The 13068-nt window shown below is 43.2% G+C and overlaps 1 protein-coding gene across 2 annotated transcripts in view; it reads right to left on the minus strand.

Moving 5' to 3' along the window:
* Positions 1 to 13068, minus strand: part of PRDM10 (PR/SET domain 10) — an 87477-nt gene that overhangs the window by 52869 nt on the left and 21540 nt on the right. For both annotated transcript variants that reach the window (XM_060103669.1, XM_060103668.1), the window contains exons 2-3: positions 4329 to 4510; positions 1776 to 1940 (exon numbers count right to left, since the gene is read on the minus strand). In XM_060103669.1, the coding sequence (XP_059959652.1) occupies positions 1776 to 1940; positions 4329 to 4397 (234 nt within the window). In that variant the 5' untranslated portion in view covers positions 4398 to 4510. The remainder of the gene's footprint in view (positions 1 to 1775; positions 1941 to 4328; positions 4511 to 13068) is intronic.

Below are 13068 nucleotides of genomic sequence, written 5' to 3' on the forward strand. Positions count from 1 at the left end.
ATGGGCATAAGAACTAAGGTTAAGTGTTGATTCCACAGAACTGTAAAAGAGAATTTCAGCCAGTGTCAGATTTCTTATATTTGACAATAAAAAAATTATCATAATTCAGACATTTAGTAACACAGAAATGAACCAAAAGTTGGTCACAGGACATTCTTCACATAATCTACATGCACTTATTTTAATACAGCTAGGGGACTAAAACTAAGAAAGGACATTCCAAAAGTACCATCTGACTATTAGGCAATTTCATCTTCATGTAGATTTGAAAGGTATTTATTAGGTGGGTCCCATGTCTTCTTGGGAGTGATTTGAGTCTCTTGATTAAATATTGCATGAGGGCAAATTTTTATTACCAGGATCCTACTATAAACCATGGAACTGATTTCTCTTTTCATATGTTTAAAAGTGCTTTGTACACTGTAAAGTGCTAACAATACAAACTAACTTTCTTTTTTAATATTTATTTATTTTGGCTGCGCCAGGTCTTAGTTGTGGCACACAGGATCTTTTTAGTTGCAGCATGCGGACTCTTAGTTGCGACATGCATGCGGGATCTAGTTCCCTGACCAGGGATCGAACCCGGGCCCACTGCATTGAGAGCGTGGAGTCTTACCCACTGGACCACCAGGGAAGTCCCATACAAACTAAGATTTATATATTGGGGAATATTCGTGTCATGCATTTGGAAACTAAAATTCAGAGTCACTGGCAAAAAAATGAAAGTAGCTGTAATTGTACAGTTTTTACCTGCGCTTCTATTACAGTTCTACACATCAGTAAGTTATTAGTAAATAGCAGTTAATAAGCTAGTAGGATCCCTTGTTTAACTGAAATAATCTGCATGTTTTCACTGATCTGTCTTGATTAAGTTACCATGTTTGGTCTGGTTGTTGATACTTTAGGAAAAGTAAAAGCTGATAATCTTGTTAATAAAATCAATCAGGAACTTCCCTGGTGGTGCAATGGTTAAGAATCCACCTGCCAATGCAGGGGACACAGGTTTGAGCCCTGGTCCAGGAAGATCCCACATGCCACAGAGCAACTAAGCCCATGCGCCACAACTACTGAGCCTGGGCTCTAGAGCCCACGAGCCACAACTACTGAGCCCACGAGCCACAACTACTGAAGCCCAAGCACCTAGAGCCCATGCTCCACAGCAAGAGAAGCCACTGCAATGAGAAGCCCACACACCACAACACAGAGTAGCCCTTGCTGGCTTCAGCTAGAGAAAGCCTGGGCGCAGCAATGAAGACCCAACGCAGCCAAAAATAAATAAATTTATAATTTAAAAAAAAATCAATATCGGGCTTCCCTGGTGGCGCAGTGGCTGTGAGTCCGCCTGCCGATGCAGGGGACACGGGTTCGTGTCCCGGTCTGGGAAGATGCCACATGCCATGGAGCGGCTGAGCCCGTGAGCCATGGCTGCTGAGCCTGCGTGTCCAGAGCCTGTGCTCTGCAATGGGAGAGGCCACAACACTGAGAGGCCTGCGTACCACAAAAAAAAAAAAAAAAAAAAAAAATCAATATCAATAGTCGGTTGGGGAAAGAACTCATTCGAGGTTAGTGCTCTAATTCCTTATTACATTTAATTTAAATAAATAAACCATATCTTCCTCTGCCCAGTTGGTTATAAGCTCCTTGAGAACATAAATCTTATATGAATATTTCCTGTATCACCAGCAAATAGCACAGTGACTGGCAGAGAGTAAACCTAAGTAATTGGTGAATTAACTGATTAACAAACAAACTATAAACCATAGTCCTTCACGTGCCTGCGCAGCTTCCACGGGATGGATGTAGACCAGCGTGTGCTCCGGACCATCCACTGACGCGTAAGAGGCACCATCTGCCGTGTACACCACCTGCTGCGGTGGACGGACCTGGTCATCGGTGTAGACAATCTGGGCCACAGTTCCAGTGTCTGGAACAAAATGCACCTGGGGCAAAAAAAAAAACCAAAACAAAAAACCAGCAAGTATGTAGCAACCACCCTTGTGGAACAAAACCTGTCTCACAAAGACACAGCACTGACCGAGAACATTATACACTTGGATTTCTAAAAGATCCCCACTGAAAGGAGAACTCAACTGATATGCCTTCATCTATGCTGAGTTAGTGACTTGGCAACAGGATCCAAGGACCTTGTCACTGATTTATTGCTCAATATTAGGCAACCGATTTAAAGTTCCCTTTGCCTCAAATGTCCAATGCAGGTATCTCTTTCGGGGATTACTAGGGTTCACTGACCCTAGAAATGTGACAGAAGATGCACGGTTGACAACATTACCAAACTACAAAATACAAATTATTTGTAATGTGAAAAAATATGTCAAGGCTCAAAAGCCAGTTGCTTTCAACACATCATAAGAATTCTACTTTATAACTAACAGTGCCTTTTGGCAAACACATTAAAACAAGGTCACTTTCTTTCCTACAAATTCTTTCATACTCCAAGGCCGTTCTGGAGGCGAGTCGGTAAACGTTTGCTGACTCGGTGAATGTAACAGAACTCTCCCTTGCCAACTAGGTAAAAATACAAAAAATTCTAAGAAAGTACTTTTAAGGGGTTTTGGACAACTATTTCAGTTGTCACCAGGGGAAATAATTTTCTATCTACCGAGAACTAAAGCAGAAACTGGATTCTGTAAAGTGCTTTCGAGTAGTCAGCTTTGGAGGTTCTTGAAGGCTGGCATACAGCCCAGTATCTGATATGGAAGGTACAAAGCAGATGGTCAAAGAACACATTTGGGAGAGAAATAGTTTATGTGCTGATATTGAAGTTAGACCCTCTTAGGTCAGATTCCTTACTCTTACACTGTCTTGGCTTTAGACCTAACTTTTTAATTTCAGTTTTTTTTCCAGTGGAGAATAGTAGATCCCGAAGATGACATAAGCTAATTCAATCCCCAGAAAGAAAACTGGAGACCCAATGAAGTCAAGCACCACATAAGTAAAACAAACCTCCACTTCAATACTAAGCGCTTAGTCCAGCTTCTACATAAATCTGCTTTGTCCATGAAGATACAGTTTGCATCCATACAAGAATTAGGCTTCTAAGATATTTGTGCAGTTTTAAGTGCTGCAAAATAATTTTGTGAGTTTAGATTTGCTCATTGACATCAAAATCTTGAACTAGTTTCAATGCCTAAAAAAGAAAAAAAAAATTTCCTTAAGAGTTATCCAGACTCTTCAACTTGGTCTTCAACACCCAGTACTGGACTAAATCAGAATTCCTGGTTGGGAGAAGGAACAGTGGGAGGAGGGGTGCAAGCAAGGGTGCTGATTTCTGCCATCTACCATCTGGTTACCCACAAATGTGGACCCTATTTATTAACGAACTACATTTTTGTTTATAAACAAAATACACCAAAATATATAGCTACATGAAAGTAACCTTCCAAATAGTTTCCACGAGAACCAAAACAGCATTCTCAATTATTCTGCTGGAAGCATCTCTGGAACTTTTTTGCTCAGTATTCAAACTCAGACTTTCAAACCATACCAGATGATCAATTTTATGTATTGTAAATCTGTTATATTGCTTAAATTAAATAAGAGGTGTATATTTAAATGTTTCAATGCTAATTTTCTGATTTGGGTAATAATACTATGGTTATATAATTTGAAGAAAATTAAATTAAAATTACATATATATTATAATGCTTTAAAATGAAGTGTTATACTTTGGTCACATGTAAACACGGCTCCCTGTGAGTGCTGACTCTTCTCAAAATTCAAATGCATACCAAAAATGCAGAGGTTCGCCTTTGCTAAGAATAGTCAAAAGAACATGTAGCTGGTTAGGATAGCAATTTGAAAGGCAGAGATCACTCGTTACAGCAGCATCTGAATAAGTGACTAACCTCCAGAGCTGTGGATTCAATGGGACAACTTTCAATTAGAGGTTTACATCCTGAATTTGAGAAGAAAAGGAAAAGCCACTCACTTTATAGGCATACCTTTGTACTTCATTACACATGAAGAAACAAAACCCTTTCCAGGATAACAGAAAGAAAACCTCCAGTTTGAAGCTTTCAGCACCAAGACCATGAAATAAAACGGAGCAGTGAAGTGGATTATGACAATAAGATAGGGGAAAGGCAGAGGAGCCATGAGTGGTATGCAGCTCCGCAAAATCACAGCACCCCATGCTGCTGGAGCATCCAAGGTGCTGAAACGCTGCCCATTCCTTCTGCACCAGTTCTGCAAGTCCGCTTCCTCCCAACCACTCATCACTGTATAGGAGCTGCTATTTCTCTAGCTGTCAGCAAACTGTAACAACTAAAAAACTGCTGTCAATGCCCAGCTGGAAGACCACTCTTCACCTGTGTGGCGTTCTCCTCATGCTCTGCAGCCGGAGGCCACACGTGTGAGCTTTCATCTTTGGAATCCATCCTCTCCTTGCTGGACAGCGTCCTAGGCACCTAGAGCAGCTCGGGGTGAAGGACAGTCATCTGCCTACCACGTGAGTGTTCATCAAGGGCAAAAAGGCCTCTCCGCAACGTGCCTGAAAAAAGAGAGAAAAGGACCCAAGGCTTTAACTAAATGAATGCATTTTAATAAATTACAGTTTCAACCACAAAAAGGGGGAAAAAAAAGCTTTGTGAAAGATTACACACCTGGGCAGAAAGGTAAAAATGAAGAAACTATTTGGAATAATGATGCAATGTATTGCATACTTGCTCTGCTCTGGGCACAAGTTAGGTGGATGGAACCTTCATCACAAATGCTGATGGCAGTCCTCTTAGTTCTCCTGAGGAGGACGAGGCCCCCAGATGCTAAATGCAGGGAAGTGCTGGGTTCACACCAAGACTCGCTGCTGCTCGGCCAGCTCGTCCCTCCCTTGCACACTTGTTGAAAATATTTTATTTGTTTGTTTGTTTGTTTGTTTGTTTAGGTTGTGTCAGATCTTAGTTACAGGCACATGGGATCTTCACTGAGGCATGCAGGATCTTTTCGTTGTGGCACACAGTTTCTTTGTTGCGGCACTCAGGCTTCTCTCTAGCTGTGGAGTGCAGGTTTTCTCTTCTCTAGTTGTGGTGCGTGGGCTCTGTAGTTTGTGGCACTCGGGCTCTCTTGTTGAGGCGCGAGAGCTCAGTAGTTGTGGCGTGCAGGCCTAGTTGCCCCGAGGCATGTGGGATCTTAGTTCCCCAACCAGGGATTGAACCCAAGTCCCCTGCATTGGAAGCCGATTCTTTCCCACTGGACCACCAGGGAAGTCCCTGCACACTTGTTTAGACACTGACTTCCTATACCACCAATTCAAAATGAACAGCAGAATAATAAAAGTCACAAAACGCGATAAAAATGGCAGGCAGAGGGAGCTGAATTTTCTGGGCCACAATTTGGTGAATACAAATATAAACTTTGTTTCCCGTTGGGTCCATACAGGGGTGATGGGTGAGCAAATCAAACATCAACTAAACATCAATGTGCACAAAATCTACATCTTGAAACATTATTATTTTCCAAAATAGATGTTTTAATCAATCTTCCCTTCTGATGATGATAAAACACTGACATTTTAAAGGTCACATGAGATCTGCTGTTTAACAGGGCAGCCAGGCCTGACACACCTCCTCCCACCAGCCCATTAAATAGCAGAATAGACAGGAAAGGCCAAACTGCTCAGAACACCATTCAACTAAAGGTAAGAAAGACCACTGCCCAGGGATTGCACTGGTGGTCCCGTGGTTAAGTCTCGGACTTTCAATGCAGGGGGTGTGGGTTCGATCCCTGGTCAGGGAACTAAGATTCCCCGGTGCCTCGGGGTGTGGCCAAAAAATTTCAAAAATAAACAAATTGCACATCTCTTTAAAAAAAAAAAAAAAAAGACCAGAACCCAGCCAGAATTTTCTCCATTGTTAATGGAAATAAGCTGAGAAACATTCTTAGGCTACACACGCTCCAACCTCTGAACCAGAATAAGGCCCATAGAAGAAAGAAAAGAAACTGGAACACCCAATGTCAGGGCCTAAGTCTGGGATACAGAAAAGCCACGTCCAAACAGCCTGGGAGCCTCTTTGGAGCCACTGAGGAACCTGCTCCTGCTCGGCTGCAATGCTACCATCCTCACCCCCGCCCGACGGCACCCCACCACACACACACTCGCCCTGCACACACCGGAGGGTCCTGGAAAAGATGCCCATGTCGCCAACAGGTGACTATATAAGCAAAGGGGCTGGGGGCACACTCTCTGGAGAAATAGAAATGTTCTCTATCCTGCATCTAGACTGGGGGGTGGTTACATGGGGAATTCACGTGTCAAAAGTCATCAACCTATTCAATTAAAATATGTGCATTTCATCATGTGTAAATTATATCCTATAAAGTTGTCTTTAAAAAAAAAGCATACCTTCCTATATAATGGTACTATCTAAGCATTCATAAAAAGATGGTCAGGGTGAGTTGCACAGTATATGAATTATACCTCAACAAAACTTATATTTTTTTAAAAAGGAACAAAAATATTAAGAAACCTAGGAATAAATGTCACCAACAATATAAAGATCTATAGGAAGAAAATCAAAAAGTTATATAAAAGGACATAAAAGGATCAGTATTACAAAATCATAAAATGTTCCACATCAGAAGTGCTTTTTTAAATTTTTTTATTTTTTAATAATTTCAGACAGAAAAGCAGCATAAATAGTACAAAGAATTCCTGTACTTCTTCACTCAGGTTCCCCAAACGGTAACATTTTACCATGCTTACTTTATTATTCTCTCTCCTTCTCTCTCCCTCTCTCTCTTTTGTTTTTTTAACTTGAACTATTTGAGAGTAAGTTGCAGACACAAAGTCCCTTTACTACTAAATTCTTAAGTGCCTGTTTCCTAAAAACAGGACATTTTCTCACATAACCACAGTACTATCACAATCAGGACGTTAACATGAAAACAGTACTATTACCTAATTTACAGACCACATTCAACTTCTGCCAATTGTCTGATTACCGTCCTTTGCAGAGAAGGAAACCCCTCTTTTTCTGGCCCAGGATCCAATCTGGCATCGCACACGGTGCGTCCCGCGGACACGTCCCGTCTGTCCCCTCTGATTGGGAACAGTCCCCAGTCTTTCCTAGTTCTCCACGACCTTGACATTTTGGAAATGCACAGGCCATTTGTTTTTCAGAAGGTCCCTCAATTTGAGTTTGTCTGATGTCTCTTCATGGTTAGATTCAGGACATGTATTTTCAACAGGAATTAATACCACAGAAGAGATGTTGTGCTTTTCCCATACAGGAATCTGAGATTTTTTTTTTTCAACTTAGTTTGTCAAATGCACAATCACTCAAGTGCACAAGGGGACACAGCGAGGATCCAGGCAGGCTCACCCCTCTCACTCTGGAAACACACCAGCCCAGAGTGCCTTTCTTATTTGTTTTCATTCTAGAAAGGTGCTTATTATTTCTCTCTACCTGGAATCCCTTATCCATTCTTCAGAATCAACCCATACCATCAATTTGTTATCTATTCTTCCAAAGATATTTTATGCATATACAAGCAAAATTTAAACACTCCATGCCTCTGCAACCACACACAGCAGCATGCTATTGATTCTATACAAAGCAGCATCTCTTTTAAACCTTATTTATTCCATATAATATCATACCCTTTACATTGTTCCACATCCATAGAGCATTTCCTCATTCTTTATTACAGCTGCATCATTTCATTATATGGATATATCATAATGTATTTAATCTTGCGTTGATAAACAGGTTATTTTTAATCTTTTGTGATGAATGCATTTGGACATACAATGTGCTATATCTTGAATTCTTTTGAAGTCTCTGAGGGATAATTTGGAGTCAGTTACAGTGGCTGTATGGCTGTAGAGTAACTATTAGTTTCTGAACTCCAGCACTGGAGCTGTCCTCTCCCTGTGCCTAGCGTGCAAGGGCCCAGGGGACACATCTGTGCAGAGGCAGAAGTCAGTACAAGAGGCAGAGTGGCTACGAGCTTGGGCTCTGGACCCGGATTTCGGGAGCAATTCTGTGACTTAACTGACCTCAGGCAAAGCAAGGACACTCTCTAAATCCCTCTCCTTCTCTGTAAAATCGGGTTATTGACAGAACATGAAATAATGCACATAAAATGCTTAGCACAATGCCTGCTCCATGATAAACACTCACATATTAGATTTTTTAAAAAGGTTCAATCATATTGCATTTTTCTGTCTAAATGTCTGCCTCCCCATCTCAACTCGAAGTTCCTTCAGGTCAAGGAATATGAGTAACTCTAGATCTGTCGTGTGGCATGTCCTTGATCATTTGTACAGATCGGTCGCAGGGGGAAGAGAGAAGACACCTGATCCCAATGGGGGTGTCCAGGGATGACTTCTCAGAGAAGGTGAATCTTCAAGGATGAACAGGAACAAGAAAGAAGAGATGGGAAGGGACAGGATATTTACTCTAGACTGAAATACCTTTTTTCCAATCTTACCAAAATAAGGAAGTATACATTACATGACATAAAATACCAGAGACTGCAGAAGGCAAGGATGAAGGGGGAGAAAAAAAGAAAATAACTACTTGGCAGATGGGAGCAAAATAACAGAACAGTTCATTGACACATAGGAAAGCCTGCTAGTAAAATTTAGCAATAGGGGTGTGAAATACCACATGCTGCACGGCAACTAGGCCCACGTGCCGCAGCTACTGAGCCTGTGCTCTAGAGCACGTGAGCCACAACTACTGAAGCCCGCGTGCCACAACTACTGAAGCCCGCGTGCCACAACTACTGAAGCCCGCGTGCCTAGAGCCCGTGCTCCGCAACAAGAGAAGCCACTGCAATGAGAAGCCGGTGCACCACAACGAAGAGTAGCCCCCGCTAGCCACAACTAGAGAAAGCCCGCGGGCAGCAACGAAGACCCAGCACAGCCAAAACAAAATTAAATTAAATTAAAAGGGCTTCCCTGGTGGCGCAGTGGTTAAGAGTCCGTCTGCCAATGCGGGGGACACAGGTTCAAGCCCTGGTCCAGGAAGATCCCACATGCCGCGGAGCAACTAAGCCCGTGCACCACAACTCCTAAGCCTGCACTCTGGAGCCCACATGCCACAACTACTGAAGCCTACACGCCGCAACTAGAGAAAGCCCACACACAGCAACAAAGACCCAATGCAGCCAAAAACAAAATAAATAAATAAATTTATTTTAAAAATACATTATAAAAAAATTAAACTAAAAAAAGATGGTGAAAATTCTTTAATTCAAAAAGTGTCTGGAATCTAAAGCAGTGATACAGAATACCCAGTTCTTGTTCTTTAAGATATATTGATACTTATAAGACCTATTGAGCTTCTGTAACTACTAAACTATTCAAAACAGTGTGACATTCTGCAATTATTTATTGTTTAATAAATTGTTCAAGAAAACTGAATTTTAGGTATGACTCCGCTACTAAGTAAGTCACTTTAAAATCCTCTAGTATCAGCTTCCTTATCTGTAAAACGAGAGTATAAAGCGGTTTCTAGCCTTAAGCTTAGATGGGAAGCAGCAGAGTATAGTAGAAAATCCACAGACTCTGAGTTGAACATCCGGGCTTCCCCAATGACTCAGCTACTCAGTAGTTATATCCTTCGGCCAAATCACTTAAACACCTTGAGCCTCGATATTATCCTATGTAAAATGGATATGATAATTACCTACTGGTGTTACAGTGAGGGTTACATGATATATGTAAAAATCCCAGGCACAGATTTAGCACATGGTAGTGCTCAAATGTGTCAATTTTCATATTTTACTGATGAGCTATAAGAGCTTCAGAATTTTCAAAACATTTCATATTTTTGTATTTTATTTATAAATTTATTTATTTATTTTTGGCTGTGTTGGGTCTTCGTTGCTGGGCACGGGCTTTCTCTAGTTGCGGCGTGCGGGGGCTACTCTGTTGCGGTGTGTGGGCTTCTCATTACGGTGGCTTCTCTTGTTGTGGAGCGCGAGTTCTAGGCGCACGGGCTTCAGTAGTTGTGGCATGCGGGCTCAGTAGTTGTGGCTCACGGGCTCTAGAGGGAAGGCTCAGTAGTTGTGGTGCACGGGCTTAGTTGCTCCGCGGCATGTGGGATCTTCCCGGCCCAGGGCTCGAACCCGTGTCCCCTGCATTGGCAGGCGGATTCTTAACCACTGTGCCACCAGGGAAGTCCTCATAGTTTTATAAACCTAGCAATTTATCAAATAACCAATGCCCTGTACCTGAACTTTCTTCAGAGTAAGGCTTGTCATATTTGATTTCCTTTTTTATTACTACTTTTTTAACTGCACAATTTATAGAACCCCGTTGATCTTGATTTATAGGCGAGGCGGAAGGATGATTCCAGGAACTACCTTAGCGCTGTCCAACAGGCAAGTGCTAACTGGCTCTGTGAGCTAGGGACAGACTTCCTCCGCTCCTCTTCTTGACCCGAAAGAACCTGAGATCCACAAGCTGTACCTTGTCTAGAAAATGGCCACCTACCTTCCTTCTTTCACCCACTGTCTAAAATGTTAGAGACTTCATTTCCAGGAAGAGAAGCATTTCTATCCTCTCTAATGATTTTATTCAACAAATATTTATTAAATACTTATTAACAACAAATATTTATTAAACGTGCCAGATACTGTTCTATGTCCTATATATATATACATATATATTATATATATGTTACATATATAATATACTTATATGAATGAATGAATAGTGTTACATAATTGAAAGTAGGAGCTTTAGCATCAGACAAATCTGGGTTCTATGCCCCCAAATCTACCATGTGCTTACTAGGTGTGATGTGAGTAAGCCACAGACTAATCCTCAGTCTCCTCGGTGGAAAATCCAAAGTATCTGCCCGGCATGGCCGTTGTTAAGACTTAACAGTCTGCATTTCATCCAGTCTCTATTGCACTTTTCTTCACCTGTTAACATGTCTGAACGAGGGGTCCATTTTACAACACTGGGGTCCCACAGGTGCTCTCACCCAGGTGGCAGTGAGGCTGTGGATGCACCGCCGGCTCGTGTGTGACCTTGCTCGCAGCCCTTCCTTAGTTCTCTCCTTGCTTCACTGAGTCATGTGTATTGTCAGCACTAGACACCCTGAGTGTAACTGCCATTTTAAATGCAAAAAGATGACACTATAATTTGGCATTAAAACTGAAAGGCATGGGAACAGCACCTGGGCACAAATTTGATTAGGGAAGCAAATATCCATCACTGGAAAAATGATCTTGCCCCACAAACCTATGGGACTTGGGTATAAGAGACAGCGTCGTGAATGATGCTGCTTTGTGCAATGTTATTACTGAGATATGTGGAAAGACAGGCCTGCCACAGGCTGAATAAAAAAAACACCAGGGGCTTCCCTGGTGGCGCAGTGGTTGAGAGTCCGCCTGCCGATGCAGGGGACACGGGTTCGTGCCCCGGTCCGGGAGTATCCCACATGCCACGGAGCGGCTGGGCCCGTGAGTCGTGGCCGCTGAGCCTGCGCGTCCAGAGCCTGTGCTCCGCAACGGGAGAGGCCACAACACTGAGAGGCCCGCGTACCGCAAAAAAACACCGCGATCAGAACTCCTAGAATGGGTACAAGCTGTTTGGAGGAGATTCCTGGTGAGAGCAGGGTGCCCTATTTTCAGAAATGCTGTGTTACCAGCACTCTTGATGGCACAGAGACATCGATGACCCTGAGTCAAAAGTGATCTGAAGAGTCAGCCTCTGAAAGCGACAACATTTTAGGAACAGCTTAAACAATTCATTTCACTTATATTTTCCCTTTTATGTATGCACGAGTGATGTGATAAAAAAAATCTATGCCTAAATAAATCTAAAAGAGCTCTTTCAACAAGTATCTAATAAAAATTCTAAGTACCCAAAAGCCCTTGAATCAGGGTTTAATTGGCAAGGCTTTTTCCTTTTGTAGTGACACGTAAAATAATTGTTGTTTCTTACCACCAACATCTTAGATTCAAGACAACATGATAGCATTTGGGATCACGTAGCATAATGACGAACATGCGAGAACCGGTAGCAATTCTTTTCATGCTTTGTGAACAGCGAGCATGAAAGGTTGAGCGAGAGCTCTGCTCCCACGGAGCTCACAGTCTAGTGGGAGCGATGGGCGGCTGGCTTCCCAGCTCACCGGGGACGCCTGCGTGGTAAAAAGGACAGTGAGGAAACGTGAGCGGGAGAAAGAAGGAAAGAGAAACGCCTGCCTTTCCAGCCGCTGCACTAGTAAGGCTGGCCCGGAGCCGGACGATGGAGTGGCCCAGTGACCCAGCCTCCACATCGCCTGCCCTCCTCCTGGTTCCCACCCCACAGCCGTATCCCCTCACCATCCGCCAGCCTGGTTCCCACCATCACCGGCCCTTTTGGGCTGAAAGAAGCCAATTCTCCAGAACCACTCAGGACTTGGAGTCGAGAAGCTCCCGTTTCATCACCTGCACGTAGAGGTGGAAGAAGAGGCCCAGATGCACCTTCAAAGGTAGATGTGCATCCGGGATGACAGGATGAACTATAAATACAATTTCACTTTAAAACGTTTTTATAGATAGTTGTTAAATTCCCCGGTATTATGGCACATTGTTGAACCTCAGAAACACTAAGAATGCAGCAGAGGTTTCTGCACTGGTGAGGGGCCTTCCAGATGCATCATTCTTTACATGGAAGGAAGTGTGCCTCCATCTAGACAGTGCACTTGCAAATCAACTTTTCTGGCTCACGGCAAACTAACCAGCAGAGACTGCTAACTCCCTCCCTGAAATCCTACACGACGCACGCCATAGAAAGAAGTTAGAGGGAGGCTGATAGACTTGCAAAATGAATATAAAAACTGTGAGAAAGAAAGTGGAGGAGGTGGCTTTGCAATCTAGGGAGGGAGCTGTGGGGGAGCTCAGAACAGAAGGGGACCAGCCAGCAGAGCGGGGGTGAGGAGGCAGATTTCCTTCTCGTTCTCTCCCTGAGCTCCTGCTGCCCAACCTGCAACAACTGTCCCCGCCGTGCACAAACTCAGCAGTCAGCCCGGCGCGGCCAGTGGTGGGGAGACCTCAGGGCACGTGAGAAGGCTGGGCGGGGAACAGACACCAAGGCCAGGAGGCCAG

Source organism: Mesoplodon densirostris, chromosome 7 (genome assembly GCF_025265405.1).
Source record: "Mesoplodon densirostris isolate mMesDen1 chromosome 7, mMesDen1 primary haplotype, whole genome shotgun sequence".
Lineage (NCBI taxonomy): Eukaryota > Metazoa > Chordata > Mammalia > Artiodactyla > Ziphiidae > Mesoplodon > Mesoplodon densirostris.